Source organism: Labeo rohita, chromosome 5, assembly GCF_022985175.1.
Source record: "Labeo rohita strain BAU-BD-2019 chromosome 5, IGBB_LRoh.1.0, whole genome shotgun sequence".
Classification (NCBI taxonomy): domain Eukaryota; kingdom Metazoa; phylum Chordata; class Actinopteri; order Cypriniformes; family Cyprinidae; genus Labeo; species Labeo rohita.
In genome coordinates, this window is record NC_066873.1 from 30,143,049 (window position 1) to 30,167,811 (window position 24,763).

Below are 24,763 nucleotides of genomic sequence, written 5' to 3' on the forward strand. Positions count from 1 at the left end.
TTTTATTATTGTGTAAAATGTATTTAAAAATACACATTATGTAAAATGTATACTTATTATTCCAAGCGTAAATCTCCTGTTTAAAAACAGGAAAATATACGTGCTATAGTTGTATATAATTATACGCCATATAGTTATGTAACTGTACATAACACCCATTTTAAAATCGGATTGCTTACCTGCTGCTGCCATAATAATAAGACCCATTTCGAATGTTTACGTGCTTTTCTTCTCCTTCTTCTCTTTCTCTTCTCTTTGTTCTTGTAAATAATTTCCAGCATTTCAGAAATAAATACTCATGCAAATTACAGTGAAGTTTAACAGTTACCGTAGGGTGTTCGGCAATATTAAATTTTGAATCGATTTCTAGTAAACTCAGAGATGTGGATTTGGACGGCAATTAAATTACCACACGACCTTGGTGTTTGTCAAAATAAAAAAAACAAACAAAAAAACAGGTGATTCGGCCGGGGATTTTTACGCAGGTGGTAGGAGACAAACACCGACCATTCTGGATTCGGACGGCAATAAAATCACTGGCTACCCCCGTAAATGGTGAACTTATAACTTGCATCCCCATGAGGAACAATTACTGTCTAAATAGGGTTTGTATTATTATTGTCTTTCATTCCATTTTTCCTGGTTGTATTCTCACAATAATTGTGTGCATGAATGCTGAAGCCTATCATTTATTATAATTATTCTATAAACAGACAACAAACAGTAGGCTTACCATATTAAAACAATGGACTGTATTACTGGTTCCAGAGAGAGTGCACTTGAGGTTGAGAGTGAAGGTCTGTAGCCAGTCTCTCTGTTCTGGAAATCTGATTCAGTAATTAATATATTTACCTCATTCACTGTTGTTTGTTAACATTTAAGCCACTTGTTTTCATAATCTGTGGGTGGTCTTTGTACATTTAATGCTTGAGGTTTAACCTGTAAGAACAATCACCATTCTCACTGTCACTTTAAAAAGCTCTCCAACATATAATAGGGATTAAGGAAAATGATCTGTCTTCGAGAGGAAATGGCTCTGTTCCCACATCTCCTGCAGCAATAAATATGATGAACATTAATCTCAAAACTAGCCATTACAAGAATTTTCTTATGTTAAACCTAACAGAAATGAAATATGCTCAGATTCAGTGACCCTGGTGTATAAGTTTACCCAGTGTAATATATGTTGTTTTTACACAGACATTAATCTTCACATAAGCTGCTCTGTATGAAATAAAAATTGGTCAAGTATAAACAGGTTTGGGGTTACTCAGTTGCTCTTGTACCACGTCCGTACCACGTGTATATTGTATTCTGCCTATCAGTATGTGAAACGGTACACAGTATGCAATAAAAGTGTAGCAAACATTGTCTGGATATATACTGTATACTGTGCAAAAACAGTACTGGAGAGTTCAAAACTCTACCTTTTTTTATTTTGTTAGAGCACCATTTAGTGGATGAAGTGAATATAGCATCTAACACAATGTGTTACTCACCACAAGAGGGTGCAATAGAAGATGTCTTCACACTGGAAAACAAGTAAGCGAATCCTGTATATCGTCTTTCCTTTGCCAAATAATGTACGTTTATTCTGCTACATCGCATACATCCATGATTTTTACATCCATTCAAGTAAGCATATTGTAAAATTAGCTGATATGGTCCCTCAAAAAACAGAGGATAATACTGTTAGCACCATTGACAGACAACAAACGAAAGACATTACACATTGAAAACAAATTATGAAATAGCTTTTGAAATCCCTGTCTTAAAATAAGTTATTTAATGCTTGGATGGTGAAATACTATGAATACTCTTGTCTGAGTAGTTGGAAAGGATCAGACCGCTTGTGATGTTTCCAGTCAGCTTCGATAGAGTTAGGCAGAAATAATTCATAATGATTGTCCACCGTCAGTCAATTCAAAATAACAACAAGAACAGGGTGGGGAAAAACCAAAAACAAAACAAATATAGTTTGCACAGGGTCACCTGCTCCTAGGATGCCAGTGTTTATGAACCGCTGACACTGATAGAAAATATTGTAAGGCTCATTATATCTTTCTAATGCATTGGTTGTTTCCACTACAAAACAAAAAGGTACTTAAATAATAACCAATAATATCTATAAGCAGAAGTCATCAGCTTGGTTTTTTTGAAATGCCAAAGAATATAGCTGAAATGCATGACACTAAAAAAAAAGGAAACGGTCTCTTCAGGCCTTTATTTTTCTGTAGATTTATGTAATATTCTTTCAGAAGACTCATCTGAGGAAAGTCTTCTAACTTTAACAAAATGTTTACAAAAAGACCTAAACCACAAGTCCTGTCAAGTTAAAAAAGTCAAATAAAAAGTGCACCAGAGTTCCTTTCATGTCTGAAGTGAGCTCACTTGAGAGTTATCCACAGTTTCATCTTCAACACCAGCAGCAAAGAATGAGGTTTCAGAATTGCTACTGGCTCAGCGGTGTGAGGGGAAAAACAGCATTTCAGTCTGTTAATCTCAGCCAAAGAGCTGTTTTCAGAGTCAGTTCCTGTCTCAAATTTGAGTTCTCAATTGAAAAAAGAAAAAAAAAAGTGATGTTCATCTACTCTACTGTATTGCAATACAGTAGAGGACTGTGCTGGCTATGTGGTGACACTGAGCATAGTTGAAAGAGTACCATGGAATTACTGCTGAGAGATGAAAGGTCCTCTAGAGAGGTGTAGTGGTTCAGGGCTCTTGATAATCTCACTGGTTGGTCGTGGTTTCTGGATGTCCTCAGCACCCCTTTTTTACCTATGGGTGACCTGGTTGTTGATCAGGCCAGGGAAGGTGTCCGTCTCTGCACTAAAGGAGCCCCCTAAAAGAGACAGATTCATTTACTATAGATTTACTATTTTTTGAAGGTAAGATTTTAACTTTTTAAGATTTTAAGAAGTTTTAAAATGAAATCTCCAAAGGTGAATTTATTTGATGATAAACAGTAAAAACAGTAACATTGTGAAATGTTATTATAATTTAAAATAACTGTAATTATTACTGTGATGACAAAAGCTGAATTTTTAGCAGCCATAACTTCAGTCTTTAGTATCACACAGTCTGAATATGCCTGATTTTTTATTATTATCAATGTTAAAGACAGCTGTCTTTTACTATTTTTGTGGATTCTTTGACATGCAGACAGTTCAATTCAACAAAATTTATCTTTTCTGGCATTAGTAAAGGTTTTACATTTCATTTTTAAAAAATAAGCGCAAATGATGTCTTAATGTGAAGATGTCAAGATGTGAAGAGGCATAATTCATAAATGTTTGTTTACCTATATGGCAATTGTACATCCATATACGGTGACCATCATATCGACATCTGCATTTGACAATGTTATTGGTGTAATCCGACTCAGCAACCTCATAATTGGGGTTAATTACAATCTGTCAGAAAGAGTGAATACAGTCAGTAAAAACAATTAATCACAAATGTGACCTTGGACCACAAAACCAGTCATAAGAGTCAATTTTGAAATTTTATACACCATCTGAAAGCTGAATAAATAAGCTTTCCATTGATGTATGGTTTGTTAGGATAGGACAATATTTGGCAGAGATACTAGAACTATTTGAAAATCTGGAATCAAAATACTGAGAAAATTGCTTTTAAAGTTGTCCAAATGTTCTTAGCAATGCATTTTACTAATCAAAAATTAAGTTTTTATATATTTAAGGTAGAAAATATATAAAATATCTTAATGGAACATGATCTTTACTTAATATCCTAATGATTTTTGGCATAAAAGAAAACTTTTTGAATTTTGATACAACGTATTTTTGGCTATTGCTACAAATATACCCGTGCCACTTAAGACTGGTTTTGTGGTCCAGGATCACAAATATCTGTTTCCAAGAACCAGGGTAATTCTTTGGCACTAAAATGACTTCTATCTGGAAATGCTATTAGCTATTATTACCTGGAATGTGTAGTCTCCTGGTTTAACATCTGTGATGTCCACCCACTGACAGTCAATATCATGTCTGTATGTATCCCAGCAGCCCACTGTGATCCCCTGCTCACCAAAGTTTGCACACTCATACCTCTTCTCAATTCCTAATAAAGTTAACAATACAAAGAGCATATCATCAAAGTTGATCACACTACTGTAAATTTAATACCAATTCAATTACAATACCAATAATACACAGTAAGAGTGAGGCGAAGTTATTTTCAGTCATGGGCTACAAAAACAGGCACATTCTTTTATACCTTCATCACATTCTGAGTCCTCCAGACAAAAGCTTGCTTTGTGTCCCTCTGCCACCTTGGTGCCATTGTTGCTAAGTAGGTCATAGTGGGTGAACACTTCCATGCTGTGATAGTGCCTGTAACAGTAAAATGAAAAATTTAACTATAGGTAAAAATTCACTAGCTTGAAGTTTTTGTGTTTTTGAATGAACTCTTTTATGCTCACAAATGTTGCATTTATTTGATCAAAAATACTGTTAAAACTGTAATCCTGTGAAAAACTTTTGCAATTTTGAGTGTTTGAGTGTTTAAACATTTAAATGTAATTTATTCCCTTGATGCTGAATTTTTAGCAGCCTGAATTTACTCTAGTTTTCAGTGCCACGTGAACCTTTAGAAATCATATTAATATGATTTCACTTATCAGTTATCCAACCCCTCACCTGTGGCAGTCATGCCAAACCCAGGTCTCTCTGGAGGCTTTGGGTCTGAAGTCAGACTGTCCATTGTTGTGGATTTGAGAAGAGAACCGGAGGAGTCGGCGATAGGAGTTGCCTGGGGTGGAACTGGAAGTGGAGCTCAGGCAGTTCTCTTCATAGGCACACTGTAACATGAACATAGGACGGTCCTCTAAGTATGTGGTCTGCTCCACCACCTGGGGGTTGAGCACTAGATCTGGGGCAGCTGCAGGGAACATCAAAAAACACTTAGCTGAAGTTTGAAACCAGATGTTGAACTGTGTCAGTGTTTTTTAAAGATTGGTTTACATTACGTGGTTCATTGTTTTTAACTCCATATTATATGAAAGAGATGAGTTTTGAACACATATTACACCCTTTATTATATAAATAATACAATTACATTTTAATTAAGAGATTAAAAATCTCTTTTTCAGAAGTGTCATGGCCAAGATGAACAGCCACATAAGTTCTCACAGTATTAAAATAGCAAAAACACAATACCAATACAACATTCAAATGTATATTCTTCCTTTAAGAGCCCACAGATCAAAGATTTAAAAGTATACACTGACACCAAACTTGAAATCTTTCATTCATTTGGCAAAGTATGCCTATCACTAGGTGTGACAAACCAAAACATTTGATTTCCCAATGTAGTTTGTACAAATGGAGCTGAAAGGATATGTTCTTTGAATATAATCCTGTGTGTACTTTGTTAATGTTAATACAATGCAAACATATGACAGGCTTGCATGTTATTTTCAAAGTGACCAGCAGAGGTCAGTGTTTCTCCAGAAACAAATAAACTGTAGTAACAAGAATTATGTAGGGGAGAGCGGGGTGATTTGGCCACAAATATTTGAAGAGCTCTACATTTTACTCACCTTTTGATGGAGAGAAACCCATGGAATAATTGGTAACTAAAATTAATTTTTTGCTGTTCAAAGTATTTTTTTTTTTTTAAGAACTCATGCTTCTTGTGTCTGAACAATTACACACAAATCCGAAAAATATCACACACGTGTATGTGCTTTAGGGAGTTATAATATGAGACTATATGGTTAGCTTTAAACTGCTGGATGATACAAGTTTGTTAAAGGGGTCATCGGATGCCTATTTCCACGTTGATATGATTCTTTAGGGTCTTAATGAAAAGTCTATAATATACTTTGGTTAAAAATTCTCAGTGATAATGTAAAACAACACCCTTTTTACCTTTCCAAAATCCTGTTCTGGTCGAGGTTGCTTTAAATGTTAATGAGCTCTGCTCACCCCGCCCCTCTCTTCTCTCTGTGGAGTGACGAGCCTGTTTAGCCGCTAAACTTGCTAACTAGCACGTTATTAGGAAAGGCAATCGCAAAGATTCGTTAAAAAAAAGCCTTATACTCACTTCTGCTGTAAGTTAAGCTGGATCACGAATGATTTGCGCGAACATAGACGAATATATGTACATTGGGAGGCGCATGCCCTTCACAAACAAACGTAATCCACTGCATCTTCAGCGGCTCAGATGTCTGGGAGTAAATGACGACCACTACGTTCATTATTACATCAAGCAACACAACACCTCAATCGCTCAATCGGAGATACTCTTGTCTAACTTACATCCCTGCTCCGGCATCAAAACAATGGAGGTTGGACTGTTACAGCTGATCTGAGGTAAGTCAATCAAGTATCGTGGGAGCGGCCTCTGTGGGTTTGATGCCACACTGACAGGCATCTGAGAATGGCTCGATTTGAAAAAGGAGATATTATTTTTACAGATTAATTAAAAACCACTGCATGGATTTTTATCATTATAGGGTAGATTTGTACATACACTGCCAACACACATTAATGTTCAAACAACATGTAAAAGTGAACTTTGCATCCAACAACCCCTTTAAATGGTAGGAGTGGGGTAATTAGAGCCAAAAAGTCTTGGGGTAAGCTCTTATAAAGTCCCTTCTTATAAAGTATTACTTTAATGTAATTTTACATTATACTTCATTAATTTTAGACCAAACTGTTTTTATTTTGCTCTTTGTTTTGAACTTGATTTTGTTCTGAAAATGCCTTTTATGAAAACTGGTCACTGGTCTAAGTTTTTATGAAAGATTTTTATTCTTTGAGATTTTTATTGAATTTCTTATCCTTTGATATGGCAGGAGGTGAAAATGTTCAGTTTTGCTTCAGCATAATTAGTGGCACAGTTTAACTCCATGTGGCTCAACTTACCCTCTCTCTAGGCTCAATATACCCAACACTGGGGGCAAGCCATAGTTTGAAAGCAGTTTGTTTTTGATCCAAAGTAATTATTCCCAAGGATTAAATGTATGTACATATTTAATTTGAACCCATTACTATCATGTGCTCGCTTTAAGCACACTGTAAATAAAAACTGGTTCAACTCACCCCACTCTCTCCTACATATAGTAAAATCACTCTCAATGTCAAGAGATAAAAATGCACAAATTTAAGACTAATTGGATTTGAATATTTAGTATATAATGATACAAATCTTACTCTCAGAACAGGAAACGCCAGCAGCAAAGCGTCCTCCACCTCTGGGGCAGCTGAGATAGTCTCCATGATGCAGACAGTGTAAGAGAGACATCTCTGTTCCTGCACACCTCACCCCACTCATTACCACTGAATCTGCATTCACTGCACCAGGCCAGTTCCAGGTCTCCTATACAAACACATAATTACACTTTAGTTTAAGTCATTCATTTCATCCACAGGTGAAATTAAAGGAAGTGCAAATGCACTGCACAGCATTTATTATTACACAGATTGTTGCATTGTTAAAGATGCACCCAGTCATTTTTACTCATTCAAAAAATGTGCTTTACAATTTTGAGGAAAAAAAAAAGTATAATCACATTAGTGACTCATATGACTACATATGATACAAATTTGACTCATAGCCCAGTAAAAGCTGTTTTATTTTACATGGAGCATTGTGGAAGCAGACATGTATGAAATGCATGTAATACCTAAGATGTATATAATACTTCCTTTATATCAATACAGTGTTTTTATAGTGAACTAAATCTAAAATTACACCTTTCACTTGATTTGGTATTATTTCTGGTATTATTACACTCTCTCTAAACATTCTGCTGCTCACTAAACAATATGTTTTGTGAGCAGTGCACGTTTGGAGAGAGTGGGTTAACCAGTAAGCACTAATCAAAGAGAGCGATTTTGAACTTAAGAAAGCTGATTGGTCAAAAATATGTTGAGGACCAACACATAACCTCCAAATACATCAAAAATCTGATCTCAAATTAAGCACTGCACCTAATAAAAAAATGTTATTAATTGAAATATAGTCAACAAATAAACTGAAAACTTATGATATAAACTGAAATATAAAATATAATGTAAAATAAAATGTTGTGCCTTCGTCTTTTTTTATTTGCTTTTGAGCATTAATGATTTTTTTATTGTTTTATTTTTAGTAACTTTCGTTTTTTTATTTAATTTGGTTAGTCAAACATCAAACTATCCCAACTAACTGAAATAACTAATTTTAAGTGGAAGAACTAAAGTTACTAAAAAATAAAATGTAATTAAAAAAATGATGAACGCACATTATTCTAAATTATTCTAAATTTACTAAAACAAACTCAAATTAAAATGAACACTAAAAAACTAAAATAAAAGCTAATTCAAAATTATTAATTAAATGAAGCTGATTCTGAATAGAGCATTTACTCAATGGCTTTGGTAACTGAAAAATTTTTGCTTTTTCATATTACAATGAAAAACGTCACTAGGTGTCGTTATAAACTGGCGTAAAGAAAAAAAATCCATGCACTAAATGAACCCTTATGAAAGCACAGATGTTTAAAAAAAAACTAAATTGAGGAAAAATGTCAACAAAGACAAATTCCTAACATTAAAACCCAAAATAACCACAAGATGGTGCTATTGCATTGGTGCATATCAAAACCTAAGGGACTTCTTTGTTCTAACAGAGAAAAGTCCTAGCTTAGCAAATCAATGGAAAGCTCTAATAGTACACTAAACAGTATCTATTGCATAGTTAAACTTTATATCCAGAGCAACAAAACTTACCTACACTGTAAAGTTGTGAGCTTATACGTTTCCAATCAAACAATTTCAGTATTTAAAAGAATCACAAACACGGTCCATACTGTTTAACCATTTCCAGGCATAAATCACTTGTCAGCACAAGAAATATCTTCAAAGCAGACCTCTCCTTCTTTTTCCAACCCTGCGGCAGTCAAGTGTTTTGTTCTATCTTATCATCTATTTAAGATCCATTTGATGAAGAGATATAATTTCCTCTTGGAACAGAAAGTCTCTAACTCTCTTAAATGTTTCCCAGGTGTAACTGTTTATCTTTAACACTGTCAAACCAAAAGGGAGCAACGGTTTCTCTTGGCAACCGTAAACACAAGCATCTATAACTGTCATAAGGCATGTATTTAAAAAGGTTAATCTGAGGAAAACAGACATGTCTTAAACAGCTGGTTGTTCTACTAATTACTGTTGTTCTCTATCAGAACGATCATTCTCACAGGGCGACTTCAAGCCGAGCTGCGCATAACGGATCAAAGCAATGTAAAGATACATCACACTCCAACAAAACTGGGATTCATTTCAGACTTCAGATATACAAGTACATACGTTTCCTTGTCCCAGGCTGTAAAAAAAAAAGAATTTCTTCTTGGATGCAGTACAAGTCAGCAGAGAGAGCAAACGGCTGGGAGAAACACTAAAAAACAGTTTCTTAATGGACATATTTGACAAACAGAATCAAGGGATATTCTTTAGACTGTTTATAAAATTGACAGATGCGATGTCATTAGATTAGACAACGTGCCTGAAGATCGGAACGCTGCGATTTCTTATTTACAATCAGCAGGAACAGTTAACAGGCACCAAAGGAATCCCGTCGTCACAGGATGATCAATTAAGACCGAACTGGCCTGAAATTAATATGATCTGGTTTGGATAAAGCTACTTAATAAGTAGAGATCTCTCAAGCTTATTCCCAATCACAGTAGGGCGTCACTGAAAAAAACTTTTTAGCCCACACAGAGCTTTGATTTTACTAACAGCAGTCTTCCACCATCCCTGCTTATACAAAAAGAGCTGAATAGTAATGTGGAGTTGGAATACCATGAATTTCTTCAAAGGGCCAACATCCAATTTACCAAGATCAAGGGATTATCTGGTGAGAGGGATAGGCATACCTTACCAGCAGTGTAAAAGGATCACACTTGAAATAGTTATCCCTGGGTCATTTCTTATGGTAACCCAGGGTTAAGCACAGTGTGATCATCCATAATGTAAGACTTCAGTGTCCATTTCAGATGAGGTTTTGAGAATAAACATACCTGGAAAGCATGGCTTGCAAAGCCCAGGCCCAGCTGTCTGCAGACCACCATGGCCTCCATAGTGCCCCAGCCCTCACCGCACACAGTTCCCCATACCAGAGAACCGTTGTGCTCCATTAAAACTTCCACACGGCCTTCAAAGGGGGTACGACCGCCACTCAAACGCAGCTGCAATAATGAAGAGCACAGTGGGCATGTTACGGTATGACAGTAAAAATACGTTTCAGTATTCAGTGATTTAAAGGTACCACAGACGCAGTTCTCACCCTCTGTTGGAAGCCCATGGCAGGAACATTGCACCTGACGCCAGCGTCTTCCTCATGACTGCAGCCTTCAGAGTCTTTGTCCATATTGAAGGGGCACTCAGTGACAGACTTCTCAAAGCCAGAACATTTTACTTCATTCATATGTACAGGGCCCATTCCTGAAAAATATGTAGCGTCTAGACCAATCAGACATACATTAATTGTTACATTTAACAAATAGTCTTTAAACACAACAGGCCAGCTACATGCTGGAGCTCTGGAGACAACCCCCCCAAAGCAACTAACTCCCCAAAAGGGCTCAGTTGCCAGGACAACGATCTGATATCACAGGTTTTATGGCCTCAAGGAATGCAAACGGAGCACACTACATTTCTCTATAGGAAAGACACAATGCCTATAGAAATGGACTCTTTCCTACTCATTCACAGACAAACCTTTCTTTGACCTTCCTATCACACATAGCCCAGGTCATTGTGTACAGTATTACTGCATTGTATTTTAATTTTGTCTGTTGTATTTGTATTTGTCTTTCTACTGTTTTATGCATGTATTATGATAGATGACTAGTAGTATAACCCACCTATGTCATGCTTGGACTCTTTGAGTTCGTATTTTAATGATCTAAAAGATGGTGTAAATTAGATGTTGATACCTTTGCAACATGTTAGTGTTTTAAGAAACCTTAGTAGTTTTTGCATCAACACCCAATCGAATTACATATGCAAAATACCATGCTCACAGACAAAGAGTCGTAAACTTTCCCTCCAAAGGTGAAAGTTACCATTGGTTCATGGACCTCCTGGGAGAGGTTCATGGAACTCCTGCCTCCAGAGAGTTTAAAGGTATCGACCCCTCTCTCTTCTCTCTCTCTTCACTTTCTCCTTCGTCTGCAACATCTTCTGATTGCTGCCCGTGTGGAGGAACCCACGGGGAGCCTGAGCCGGCACAGGGCGTGCCCGGCGGGCCCGACAGGCCCAACATACAGAGCTGTGGCTCTCGACCACAAAGAGCCAGACAGTTCCACTCAACCCTGGAATTCATCTTCATGACTCGCCTCAGACAGTCGGTGGTTCTTGGAGAACCTAAGAAGATGAGCTAGAACTCTTCAGGACTTCCCTAAGCGTGCGCCAGGCCTTGCGGCCTTGTCTTTCCATTCCCCAAAGATCACAGGACTTCAGCTGGGTCCCTCTCAGCTCTTGGTTCTTCTTCACTTTTCACATGGGAAGAAACTCCCAGTCACCAATGAGTCAGGACATCTTTGGAGTTCATCACTCTTCAGACCCGGAAGAACGTGATTGCAATTCCAAACCCACCACTGCTCCAAACCATCAAGACTTTCAGAGACTGCATTTGGACACTTGTTCGACGACCAAGGCAATGCAAGTATCGTACACTTAACTAAACATACAGAGGTTTAGTATAAGCTGTAGACAGCACTGATGGTTTCACAGCAGGTGGTTAACTGACTCTTTTCATAGCTTCATTTCCTTGTCTCTCTCTAACTGCTTCTCACTGACCATTCCCCCATGTATGAGTGATTTCATGTTTGTTTGTTTAGATTAGTTATGTGTTAGTCCTTCGTTAATAAACTATTGTGCACAAATTACATGAGTTTTGATTCTGATTCTGCCTTGCAAATGAATGTCCCTTTACGATTCCGATTCGAGCTACTTGCTATAATGCAGTGGTACTTTAAGAAAGTTATTTTCTGTGGCCAAGAAAATATAATTTGTTGATATAAAGATTATACTGAATGTTCGCTGAGCGAACAGATTAGTTGATGGAAAATTGATTCTGCTACAGTTACTACTGGCAGCTGATATAAGTAATTGTAATTAATCATAATTAATTGTAACTATTTATATACATTTCCCTTTGAGCAGAAATCGCGACAAATACGTTTTTTTTTAAAATAGAGACACACCCATAAATAATCATGAATACATATTTAGTCACAACAGCTTCTTGTAGCTCAAACAGTAAAGCACGTTTAAAGGTATGACAAGTCATAGTTTTAAAACAGATGTCATGATGGTATCATAGGGGAAAAAATGTAGAGAATTTAGTGGTTTCAAGAGAGAAAGAACTGATATTTTCAGCTTAAACCTATCAATCCCCAGGCTATATGACCATGATCTACCATACAATTAGGATCACTTTTAGGACAAGTATAGATTTGTGACCTAAAACTTCACTTTATACCTAAAACAAAGATGGAACCATGCAATTTGTCAAAAAACAAAAAAACACCTTTAACTGATATAGCATGGTGGGACTACTACAAAACATTCAGATACTAGGGCTGCAAAACTATTAATTTCAATTACTTGCATTCAAAATAAAAGTATATGTTTACATACTACATGTGTGTGTGTAGTGTGTATATTTACTATGTATGTATAAATACAAACACATACATGTATATATTTACGTGAGCTACTGGCACTGAGCTATGCTATTTCTACCGCAACACAACTCGGAAAATAAAATACTGATACTGTTCTGCCCATTGTCTGGTCATGGTGTACGGCTGACACCTACAAGCCATTTTCAATATTCCAGTTTTATTACTCTTCTGTTAATACGCAGTGTTTATTTAGTTCGTCAACCGGCAATGTGCAGCAACGGTTTTAGTTCAGCTCGCGAACAGACATTGCTTTGGAGAAATATACTTGTAAGTCATTGACTATTTTTAATCAATCTGTAAGAGTGTTATGTGCTAAGACAATGTTACTTTTTAAAGGTGAAGATTGTGATTGATATATAATAATGGGAGCAGCCCTGATAGCACACGTACATCTCAGAGACATGTATTTGACGTCTGCATTTACATCTGCAAGACATATTTTTTATGTAGTTTGCTTATCTGCAATACGTCTATTGTGTCTATTGTATAGATGTGTATTAAGATGTTTATGATTTAGAATGTATGTAAAACTGACATCTTACAGACGTCTGCCAGACGTTTGTACACACCAGATGCTTTCCAGATCAAGAGATCTTTAACAGACATCTTGCAGACGTACGTGTGCTATCTGGAAGTTTTCCATCCCATGTACAGTATACGCACATATATCATGTCATACGCACAGTCTAAATATTAAATTATAAAAAATCAAAATATTATTATGATGATGCTGCAGCCACTGAAGGAGTTTCTCAGCATGGATTTCATTCGATATCCGGGTGCGTTTACACTCTTTGTGGGGAAAATCGATGGTACAGCATTTGGTTTAAAGGAGAAGTCCACTTCCAGAACAAAGATTCAAATATAATGTACTCACCCCCTTGTCATCCAAGATGTTCATGCCTTTCTTTCTTCAGACGAAATTATGTTTTTCTCCATATAATGGACTGATATGGTGCCCCGATTTTGAACTTCTAAAATGCAGTTTAAATGTGACTTCAAACAATCCCAAATGGAGTTATAAACGATCCCACCCGAGAAAGAAGGGTCAGTTATTTTCACTAAAAAAATACAATTTAAATACTTTTAAATTTAAAAGGCTCATCTTGCTTTTCTCTCCCTGAACTCTGTGTATTCTGACTCAAGACAGTTAGGGTATGTCGGAAAAAAACTCCAATCGTATTTTCTCCCTCAACTTCAAAAATCATTTCGAAATGATCCTACATCGCTGCAGAAGTATCAACACAGTCTTTGCAAAGTGAACGTGCAAAGAAGATCAAGCACCCTTAACAAAGAGGTAAAACAGCGACGATTTCAAAGTTGAGGGAGAACATGAGATGGGTTTTTCGACATACCCTAACTGCCATGAACTGGAACAAAAACAGTCCAGGCAGAGTAAGACAAGACGAGCATCTGACATTAAAAAAAGTATATAAATTGTATTATTTTTATGAAAATAACTGATCGTTATGCTAGATAAGACCCTTCTTCCTCGGCTGGGATCATTACAATCGCATTTGGGATCGTTTGAAGCCGCATTTAAAATGCCCTTTGGAAGTTCAAAATCGGGGCACCATATTAGTCCATTATATGGAGAAAAATGCTGAAATGTTTTCCTCAAAAAACATAATTTCTTTACGATTGAAGAAAAAAAAGACATGAACATCTTGGATGACAAGGTGGTGAGTACATTATATGTGAATCTTTGTTTTGGAAGTGGACTTCTCCTTTAAGCCTACACTTATATCCATCGCCACCTGCAAGCTCTTTCAGCAGCTGTGGTCATCCTATCAGTAATTTATTTTCCAAGTTATGCATTTCGAGTTGTTGCGGTAGAAACAGCGTTGCTCAGTGCCAGTAGCTCACAGAGTACAACTGTTCTAGGTAATCAAAATAATGGCGCTCCCATAGTCCAAAATATGTATATAACGATGTGGAACATAAAACTTTCATGGGTTTTCTGAGAGACATCATTTATGCTATATTTAGCTATACAAGTCTTAATACCCAGGGTTCCCTTTAAGGAAAAAAATGTTAGGTTTATATATAAAATATTTATATTTATATATAATATGAATTATATACATGTAAATATATACATACAAATATTTTTTTTAATATATACATATATGTGTGTGTATTTATATATACATATTAAATATACACAGTACACACACATATAATATGTAAACATAAACTTTTATTTTGATTTAAATTAATAACGATTAATTGTTTTGCAGCCCTATCGGACACTGTACTGTATGTATTAATTATTGCATTAATGTGTAATTATTCAGGTCTGAAAACCCCTAAACATGATGATCCCATGAGGACCCATTTTATAACATGTGAAGCCATCTTTACATTTTTCAAAATCAGTTTGCTTTAAGCACCCATTAGCCTGCGCCCTCTAGACTTTCATGACAGAACTTGGCATTTATTTATTTATGTGGCGCTAAAATGCCATTGAAATACAATTCTTATTTTCTTCCACACCTTGCGCCCCCCTGGGGATCCCAGACCCCCCCAGAGTCATAAAAGCAGTTTTATTCAAGTTGCAAAATAAAGGTGTGTTAGATAGATAGTGACTGCAGTGAACACAATGAATGAAATGACTTTCATTATGCCAAGCAATATATCAGATTTACCCCTCCATTTCCCTAGAGCACCTTGTGCTATGAATACTTAAAAAGGGCCCAAGCAAATGCACAGAAGCCACAGAGGTTGTAATGCTCTGTCTAGAACCAATTCAGCTATATGCACCTTGTCCAAGTTGACCTCCAGAAAGTGCCTCTTTGGCACTCCCAAATCCAAGCTCACGACACACCACAGTAGCGGCTATGAGATTCCAGTTGTCATCACAGATTGTGCCCCATTCTCCGTTTTTCAAAACCTCCACGCGGCCCTCTCCAACTACAGCGCCACCTCTGAGGCGCACCAGGGGTTGCTATGAAGGAAGAGGAAGAGAGTGAATCCTCTTAGGAAAAGAGCTGAAATTCTTTGGTTATAAGTAACTGAAGGAAATTCATATTTGAGAAGTTTTACAGTAATTCAGTCAACTATGCATGTTATGGTACATTATTTTTCAAGATTCTTTTTTGTAACATTATAAATTAATTTACCAACACGTTTGATCAGTTTAATAAGTCCTTGCTGAATAGTATTGAGTATTAAAGTATTGATTTATTTTCAACAGTTCAGATGTGCATCATGCTAATGAACTCACTGACCTCGCTGAATGGTATGTAACAGGCAAGCTTCCACATGGACTACTTAAATATATAATTTGGAAAGAGTGATGTCATTTTTGGCTAAAATGTCTGTCATCACAGTGCTTTAGAGATTCAAAAATATCCTTTGCTTATTCTTCGCTCTCTAACATTAGTATTCGTATAATCACAGTTTGTGGCAACTTAAAATATCGACTCGAAAGCAACCACTTTTGCCATACAAACTTCTTTAAATGAGTATAAATGATTTACTTTAAAGTAACCGCTTAAGCTAGATCAGGATTCACTATCACCATGAAGATAAATTGAGCTGAGCTCTGTTCCATACTTAACAGTCTCCTTAAAGGTGAGAGTCAACAGTTCACCACAAAGCAATACCTCATGTGGACATGTGGCTTCTTGTATTTTTGGAAGAAATGAATAATCTGGCCTCACCTCCTGTCTGAAGGCTTTCCTGAATCCTGCCATGGGAGTCGGGGCGAAAGCTCTGCCAGGGACGCAGCTGACTACCACAGGAGTGCCCTGCTCACACGTGCTATTAGCTTTGATGGCGAGCGTATGGCCTAGCTTACAGCTAGACAAATGAGCTTCATTTCCAGTGCAATTTATGGAGTAATCCCAGTAGGTTGCCTTTCTCCGGCGGGCAAACATCCTGAGAAGGAAAGCAAAGGGAATTTAAGAATTAAATTAAATAAACACATAGGCCCAAGTGGAAGATTCTAGTCATAATCAGGCTAGTAAATGATTCATGACTGCGTTAAAGATTTGATACGTATTGAACTGTAAAAAGATGAAACGCTGCTGAAGTGACGTCATATATTCCTGCAGGAAAAATGCTACTCATCCTACAAAGAGAATATTTAACAGGCTTCATGTGAAGTACCATGATGATTACAGTTCCCTGTCAGAAGCATACTGGCCATCATTCACAAAAAATACACAATCCACATTTGTTTTTGTTTAGTTCAGAGGCAGAGAACGTCTCACACTGGAATTGCTCCAAATTCTGTTTCAGATCCCCACTGGAACCACTATTGGGAAAACAAATGTGGACACAAACACACAATGGCTTTGCTAGCTGCATAAAAAATGCTAGACATTGCATTTAACTCACAGATTTGATCTAAAGATGGACAAAAAAACTTTTGTTACAAAAGCCTGAACATATACCAGCCAGTTTATTTATATTGTTTGCGGGAACAGCTGTAGGAAAAGCTGTTATACTTCCACGCTGGTGCTTTATCATCTTGAGAACATCGTCTGCTTGTTCCAGCCAGAGAAAGAGCCGTATTATTTACAGGAGCCATTCATGCACGGTCCTCTGAAAGGATAGTCCAAGTTTTCTTATGAAAGCACAGTTTAAAGCCACAGGGCAGACAGAGGTAGTTGAAGAGAAGCCCATTTTGGCTCCACACTGAAAAAACGACAGCCTTTGGCTACGTGTCCCCCCTTCCCCCAACATCAAGCACCGATTTAAAAAAACAGACAGCGCCTGCACATTTCATAAGGCACACCATGTGCGGACAAGCACGTAGCTTAGCAGAAGTCTGAGATCATACAATCAGCCCTAAAGCTTTAATTTCCATTGTGCCTATATGTTTTCTCATATAGTTGATTAATTACTAACTAGGCATTTAGTGGTGATTTCCACACAGTTATGAAAGTGCTCATGAAGATTTATGGAACTCTTGGGTCATACATTACGAAAACAGTATGGAATGTAATCGCTTAGCAGAAAGTCTAAGTTTGAGTTGCCCTCTGCAGATTTTCTTATTTATTGGGAGAACTGTAGAGATTCATCTGCAAGGAAAGTCTTAAAGGACTTGCTAGAAACATCCTTCATGATGTGATTCAAATAAGGTCCATTTGCCTATATTTGCTTGAGCGGTAACCAGTGGTTTCTCTGACCAGTGTTGATGGAAAAGCAGCATGTCTGTTTTGTTACTTCCAAGGAGGGTATTTTCTTTCAGGCTTCCTACCAATAGCTAACAGATTAAGATTTATGTCTGTCAAACAAAAAATGACTGTTATGGTATGAAAGTGTCAGGCTTTTTACACTAGGATAGTCAATGTATTATTTGGCTTGGATTTAAGCAAGCTAGCAAATTAGATAAAGGGATGTTTTACTTCAGTTTTTAAAATAAGCTAAAATGATTAATGTAAGCATAAATTGGAAATGGTGAACAACGGAAGCTCTAGTATAAAGTTGTACAGTATTGATCAAAAAAAAATATACTTACATTTATTTAATAACAAAACAAAAAATAAAACATTTAGAAACAGTAATAAAATTATAAAAATGCACACTTGGACATTCTTTCAACCAACATCATAAGATATCCTGCTTTTTAGAATAATTTTCCTTGAATATCCAGTCCATCATCATTCAGTAAAAAAAATAAAATGAAATAAAAGATATACTCTTATACTGGATAACCAGTATTGGCGAGTAACGGAATTATGTAATTTAATTACAAAACAAATGTAATTGTAATCTGTTACAGTTACTGAGAAAAAAATGTGTAATAAAATTACTTATGAAAATGTTAACCATTACAAAAGGGGGTTACATCTGAATATTTTCACACACATACAGATTTGATTGACTTCTTTCCAAAATTGCATTGACTGCTCTGAAATATGAGACACCACTTTTTCAGGAGTTTAGGACACAGTATAGGGCACTATGTTTATTTAATAACTGTTTTATTTCCAGTTTGGGTTAGTGTTTATGCTAAATTAAATCATTAATTTAAATGATGAAGGACTTTGAAAGTGTGACAGTAATCAGTGTTGAGTACTACTTCAAGGTTAACCCTGCCTGCTTTAAATGTTCTGAAAATGATTAACAGTTTAGAAAGATTCAGGAAAAAATGTAGAAATTTAAATTTAGAAAAGTAATCAAAAAATAATGAAATGTAATCAGTTACATTAAGTAAGTACTTAAAATAGTTACACTATTTATTATATTTTAAATAGGGTAACTTGTAATCTGTAACCTAATAAATTTCCAAAGGAACCTTCCCAACACTGTGGATAACTTAGTTCACTTGTCTACTAAACTATGAAATTTGTGTGTTTCATACTTCAGCTCACAGAGCCCTTGCAGTACCTTCAAGGACCCCCAGGAGTTCCTGGATCTATGACCGACTCCAAGTGCATTGTTTCCATTTTGCTGTAGTGGGAGTTGAATGGAGTAGGATATTTATTATCATACGGGGAGTACCTCCATGTAAAATATTGCAATTCTGAGGTCAAAGTCATTTGTACTTTTATGTAGAAAAAAAAATCAATATTCTATAATATACAGTCAAACCAAAAATTACTCAGACACCAGATATAATTTTTGATATTTTTTTGCTAGTGGGTCCAGGACACCATAGTTCATTTATGTAAGTGAGGATAGCAACAGGCTTGTGCACAATTCAGAATTGAATTGAGAATGACTCCTAAATTCCAATTCAATTCTTGAATTTGAATTGAATTTGAATTGATGTCAAAAACAGGATCTAGAATTACAATTCGAATTTGAATTAAAGGAAGCAGAATTGCAATTCAATACAAATTCAATGAAATTCATATACATAAGTGAAGTGTTTAACAATGAAGCTTTACAATATATGTCAGATATGATTTCATTACATATTCTATAAATGATATTAGTTTGAACTACTTGTACAGATTACATTAACAGGAAATGTTTCCCCCCCAGCAATGAATGTTAAAAGCTCTAGTCACAGAACACATAATTAAGTTTGATTTATTGGAATTGTAATTTTGTGGAACACAATGGAACGTGACTCCATATCCCAGAATGCTTTGCTTTAACCAAGTATTTAAAATGATACTATTGAGCTATTGAGGACTAGATGCAACAGTGTTGCTCAATGAGTTTTGTATTGGAATAAATGACAACTGCATTTACAACGACTTTGTGTTATTTGATTACTTTGAAATGAAAATAACATTTTGAACAAAACTAATCAAACATTGAGGGAGTAATTTATTTCAAGAATTTGATCATTATCTATATGTTGGAACAAAATGTATGCAGGGTTGAGGAGTGACTAGTTATGTGCAATGAAATTATGCTATTAAATTACAAAATTAATGTAATTGTATGTGAGATTCAACACATTCTTTCTGTTGTATGACTGTGTGGAATGTCTTTGAATTGCCATGAATTTAATTCCACTTCCTGTCATTCCAACTCCAATTCAAATTCAACTTCCTGTAGGGCGGAGTCAATTCAATTCAAATTCCAACTCATGAATTGAATGGCGGCCAATTCTGAAATTCTGAATTGTGCACAAGCCTGGATAGCAAAATAAACTGATATATTATACCCAAAAATTCTTCAGACACTTTAACCTGACAATGTTTTGCTTAAGTGTTTTTTCTGTAATTGCTAATGTGATTTTACACAACAGACTGAACAAAATTAAAGGGATAGTTCACCCAAAAATGACAATTTGATGTTTATCTGCTTACTCCCAGGGCATCCAAGATGTAGGTGACTTCGTTTCTTCAGTAGAACACAAATGAAGATTTTTAACTCAAACCGTTGCGGTCTGTCAGTCATATAATGGCAGTCAATGGCATCAATGGCTTTGAGAGTCAAAAAAATATACACAGACAAAATCAAACTAAACCCTGCGGCTTGTGATGATACATTGAAGTGTTAACAAACAAAACAATCAGCCTTTTTATCTCTGATCCACCACAATGTCCTAGTGTCCTAAACACGCTCACAACAGCCGGCGCATGACACGTCAACATGCTCTGGCATAGTAGATGCATGCGCGGAAGCGATCTTTCATGCATATACGTCACTCATTGTTTACACAGCGAGATTGTGGGTATGACGGCTACTCAAAATGGTAACTAATTGTGCTTATCCTGATTGTTGCAACTCATTAAATCTAAAAGATTACGTTTGTTTGCGCAAACTCATCCGGGAGTGTTGATTTTTCAGAGACTCCCAAATTTTGAGCCTGATCGCCTATGCCAGAGCACGTTGTCCCGTCATGTGCTGGCTGTTGGGAACAAGCTCAGGACACTCGGACATTGCGGTGGATCAGAGGTAAAAAATGATATAAATACTGTTCAGTTTCTTGTACAGACTGATTGTTTCATGTCTTAACACCTCAATGTATCACGCACAAGCTGTAGGGTTTAATTTGGCTTTGTGTGTGTGTGTGTTGTTTTGACTCTCAAAGCCGTGGATCCCATTGACTGCCATTAAATGACTGACAGACTGTAACGGTTTGAGTTAAAAATCTTTGTTTGTGTTCTACTGAAGAAACAAATTCACCTACATCTTGGATGCCCTGGAGGTAAGCAGATAAACATTAAATTTTTATTTTTGGGTGAACTATCCCTTTAAGCATTGCTTGGTAATTGGTCAACAAAGTATTGAGAGTTGTGTAAACAGTAAACGTGGCCTGATAGTTATAGAGATGGACTTCTGGGTGCTAGTCTCAAGGATTGTAGGTGGAGGGAGTAAATGTCCAGCGCTCTCTTCCATCCTCAATAGCATGACTGAGGTGAGACCATTGATCAAGGCACCAAAGCCCCAGCTGCTCCCCGGGCTCCGGGTGTGTGTTTGTTCACTTCTCACTGCTGTGTGTGTGCACTTGGATGGGTGAAATGCAGAGCACAAATTCCAAGTATGGTTCACCATACTTAGCCACACATCACATCCTTTCCTATTTAATATTGTCATACTAACAGCTGTCTGAATTTTTGGTTGATTGTAATCCATTACATACCTTTCTATCAAAGTTATCTGACATTATCAAGATGATTTTGTTCTGAAACAGTTTAACTCTGAGTTCTTGCCATATTTTATTACCATTTTCCAAACTATAGCGAATAAACTGTGCTAATGTGAGAAATGTTGAAGGTGTCTGATCACGACTAAAGGGAACCTGAGAACTCACTTGTACACACGGGTGTTGTATCGCTTGTCTCCAGGAAAGCCGAACATGCCACAGATGACCCTGCTGTTCATGTGAGTCCACTCGTCATCACAAATCTGCTTCCACTTGCCTCCATCCTTCACCTCCACGTAGCCCTCTGTTATTGGGATGCGCTTACGATATGATGACAGGATGGGGCGTACACGAACATCCTCCACCTGAATATTCAGACTCTAAGGGGCGAAAGAAGACATGTATTGTCACTGCAAAACTAAAGCTGATTTATGACATACAATGATTCCTATATTATTGCAGGATAACAAACTGCAGGACATATTAGACATGTTTTTACAAGGAATATCCTGTCTGTACTCTATTAAGGCTCTGTTTTCATATATTAAGGTTCTCTCTGAACAGCGTAAAGTTTCCATTTGTTCTATGTCAGCATTACTGAATATACCCAGGTTGTGAAACTCTTAACTGGACACTTGAACCATGGCTACTATAAAACTAAAGTGGTTTTACAGTTCTTCACTTCATTATAAACATCCTATCAGCAGGACTTGTTGACCTGCTCCACCACTGAAAAAACTTCCAGCCGTGTTTACCCTTAAGCCAACTACAATTCACGTCTGTAGCCAGACTGTAAAAATGCATTTAATGGGTTCTGACGTATATAGTAGATGGATAAAAAGGCAAAGAAGAGGTTACTGCTTTCAAGCTCACATCAAATAATCCCAGACACCTTGATAATCAGGCAAAGGTGTATGGTACAAATTCTTTCCCCAAATTTACTAGAGAGTCTGGAAACTTAAAACACATGGAGAACATCTAATGCAACATTGAATATCAGAAGGTACTTCATCATATGTGACCCTGGAGCACAAAACCAGTCATAAGCAGCACAGGTATATTTGTAGCAATAGGCAAAAATACATTGAATGGGTCAAAATTATTGTTTTTTCTTTTATACATAAAATCATTAGGATATGATGTAAAGATCATGTTCCATTAAGATATTTTGTACATTTCATACAGTAAATGTATCAAAACTTAATTTTGTTCATTTGCACAACTTGAAAGGCAATTTTCTCAATATTTTGATTTTTTTGCACCCTCAGATTCCAGATTTTCAAATAGTTGTATCTTGGCCAAATATTGTCCTATCCCAACAAACCATACATCAATGGAAAGCCAATTTATTCAGCCCTTTTGACTGGTTTTGTGGTCCAGGGTCACATATGATATTAGATTTACATAACAGCATCTAAATGCAGTTTATCCCATTTATTTATTTATCATTAACTATATGGACTAACACTAAATTCTTCTATGACGTATCTAGGCCTACATGAACTGTAAATGTGTCATATGGAATGAAGCTAAATCATTTCAATAGACTCTAAGACTACTTGAAGAGCTTAAGCAGTAGATCTACATTCCTATGCTATGAGACCATGTGGGTTGAGTTTTGAAAGACTCAGCAAATATAGTGTCTTAAACATTCCATTGCGCCATGTACCTTCTTCAGCATGGGAGGTCTGTTGATAATTTTCTGATCTCATATTTGTGAAATATGTTTAAAGTTGTGTTAAAGGGAATCTTCTGTCATGAATTACTCGCCCTCGTGTGGTTTCAAACCCGTAAGATCTTTGTTTATCTTCTGAACACAAATTAAGATATTTTTGATGAAATCCGAGAGCTTTCTGATCCTGTATAGACAGAAATGCAACTACCGTGTTCAAGGCTCAGAAAGGAAGTAAGAACATCGTTAAAATAGTCCATGTGACATCAATGTTTTTAACTGGAATTTTATGAAGCTACAAGAATATTTAGCAATTTCTTCTCTTTGACACGCATTCATGCGTGTGGTGCTGCTGATGCATGAGCCAGCATTCTGACATAGAACATCCATCTCTCTTAGTTCATCGTCTGTATATTCTGGTTCAAATTAGTAAGGCTGGGTAAAAAATTGCAAGTCATCCTCTATGTCGAAATCTTCAGTCTTCATTACGAAGACTTTTATGTACAGCATGCATCTTTCTATGCTTGCAGACAAGGTGCAGCATGCATCACGGTACTCCAGTGAATGTGCACCACGGAGGAGAAAAATTGTTGAAGTCGTCATTTTTGTTTTCTTTGGGCACAAAGCTTCATAACATATTACGGCTTTACTGCTGATGTCACATGGACTATTTTATTGATGTCTTTTCTACCTTTCTGGGCCATGAACATGTCAGTTGCGCTGCTGTCTATAGAGGGTCACAAGGCTCTCAGATTTAATCAAAAATATCTTAATTTGGTTTTGTGGGTTTGGAACGACATGAGGATGAGTATTTAATGACAGAATTTTCATTTGTGGGTGAACTATCCCTTTAAAGGAGACATCCACTTCCAGAACAACAATTTACAGATAATGTACTCCCACCTTTTCATCCAAAATGTTCATGTATTTCTTTCTTCAGAAATTGTGTTTTTAAATGCGGCTTCAAACGATCACAAATGCGGTTGTAAATGATCCCAGCCGAGGAAGAAGGGTCTTATCTAGAGTAACAATCGGTTATTTTCATTAAAGAAATATGGAGAAAAATCATAGTTATTTTCAACTGTAATAATATTTCACAATTTTTACTGTACTTGTGATCAAATAAATGCAGCATCGGTAAGCGTAAGAGACTTTGCTAACAACAACAAGAAAAAATCGTACCGACCCCAAACTTTTGAACACTAGTACATGTGTTAAATACAGAGCAAAGTTAACTTTAACCAAAGTTAAAGATGCTAAAGCTGTCTTTCATTGTCTCACACACAATAAAACTGTATTAGGTAAAATTCAAATGAAAAAAGAATGACTTTGCAATGGCCAGTCATAAAAGGGCCACTAGGCCTAAAAAAGGTTGAAGAAA

General features: G+C 36.4%; 1 protein-coding gene across 1 annotated transcript in view; it reads right to left on the reverse strand.

Moving 5' to 3' along the window:
• Positions 1-1,804: 1,804 nt before the first annotated feature.
• loxl2b (lysyl oxidase-like 2b) overlaps positions 1,805-24,763 on the reverse strand; it is a 33,871-nt gene continuing 10,912 nt past the window's right edge. Inside the window, exons 4-14 of the mRNA XM_051109134.1 lie at positions 21,879-22,090; positions 16,372-16,588; positions 15,470-15,653; positions 10,300-10,457; positions 10,034-10,201; positions 7,185-7,350; positions 4,662-4,902; positions 4,240-4,355; positions 3,947-4,083; positions 3,302-3,413; positions 1,805-2,842 (exon numbers count right to left, since the gene is read on the reverse strand). Coding sequence (XP_050965091.1) covers positions 2,775-2,842; positions 3,302-3,413; positions 3,947-4,083; positions 4,240-4,355; positions 4,662-4,902; positions 7,185-7,350; positions 10,034-10,201; positions 10,300-10,457; positions 15,470-15,653; positions 16,372-16,588; positions 21,879-22,090 — 1,779 coding nt within the window. The 3' untranslated portion in view covers positions 1,805-2,774. The remainder of the gene's footprint in view (positions 2,843-3,301; positions 3,414-3,946; positions 4,084-4,239; positions 4,356-4,661; positions 4,903-7,184; positions 7,351-10,033; positions 10,202-10,299; positions 10,458-15,469; positions 15,654-16,371; positions 16,589-21,878; positions 22,091-24,763) is intronic.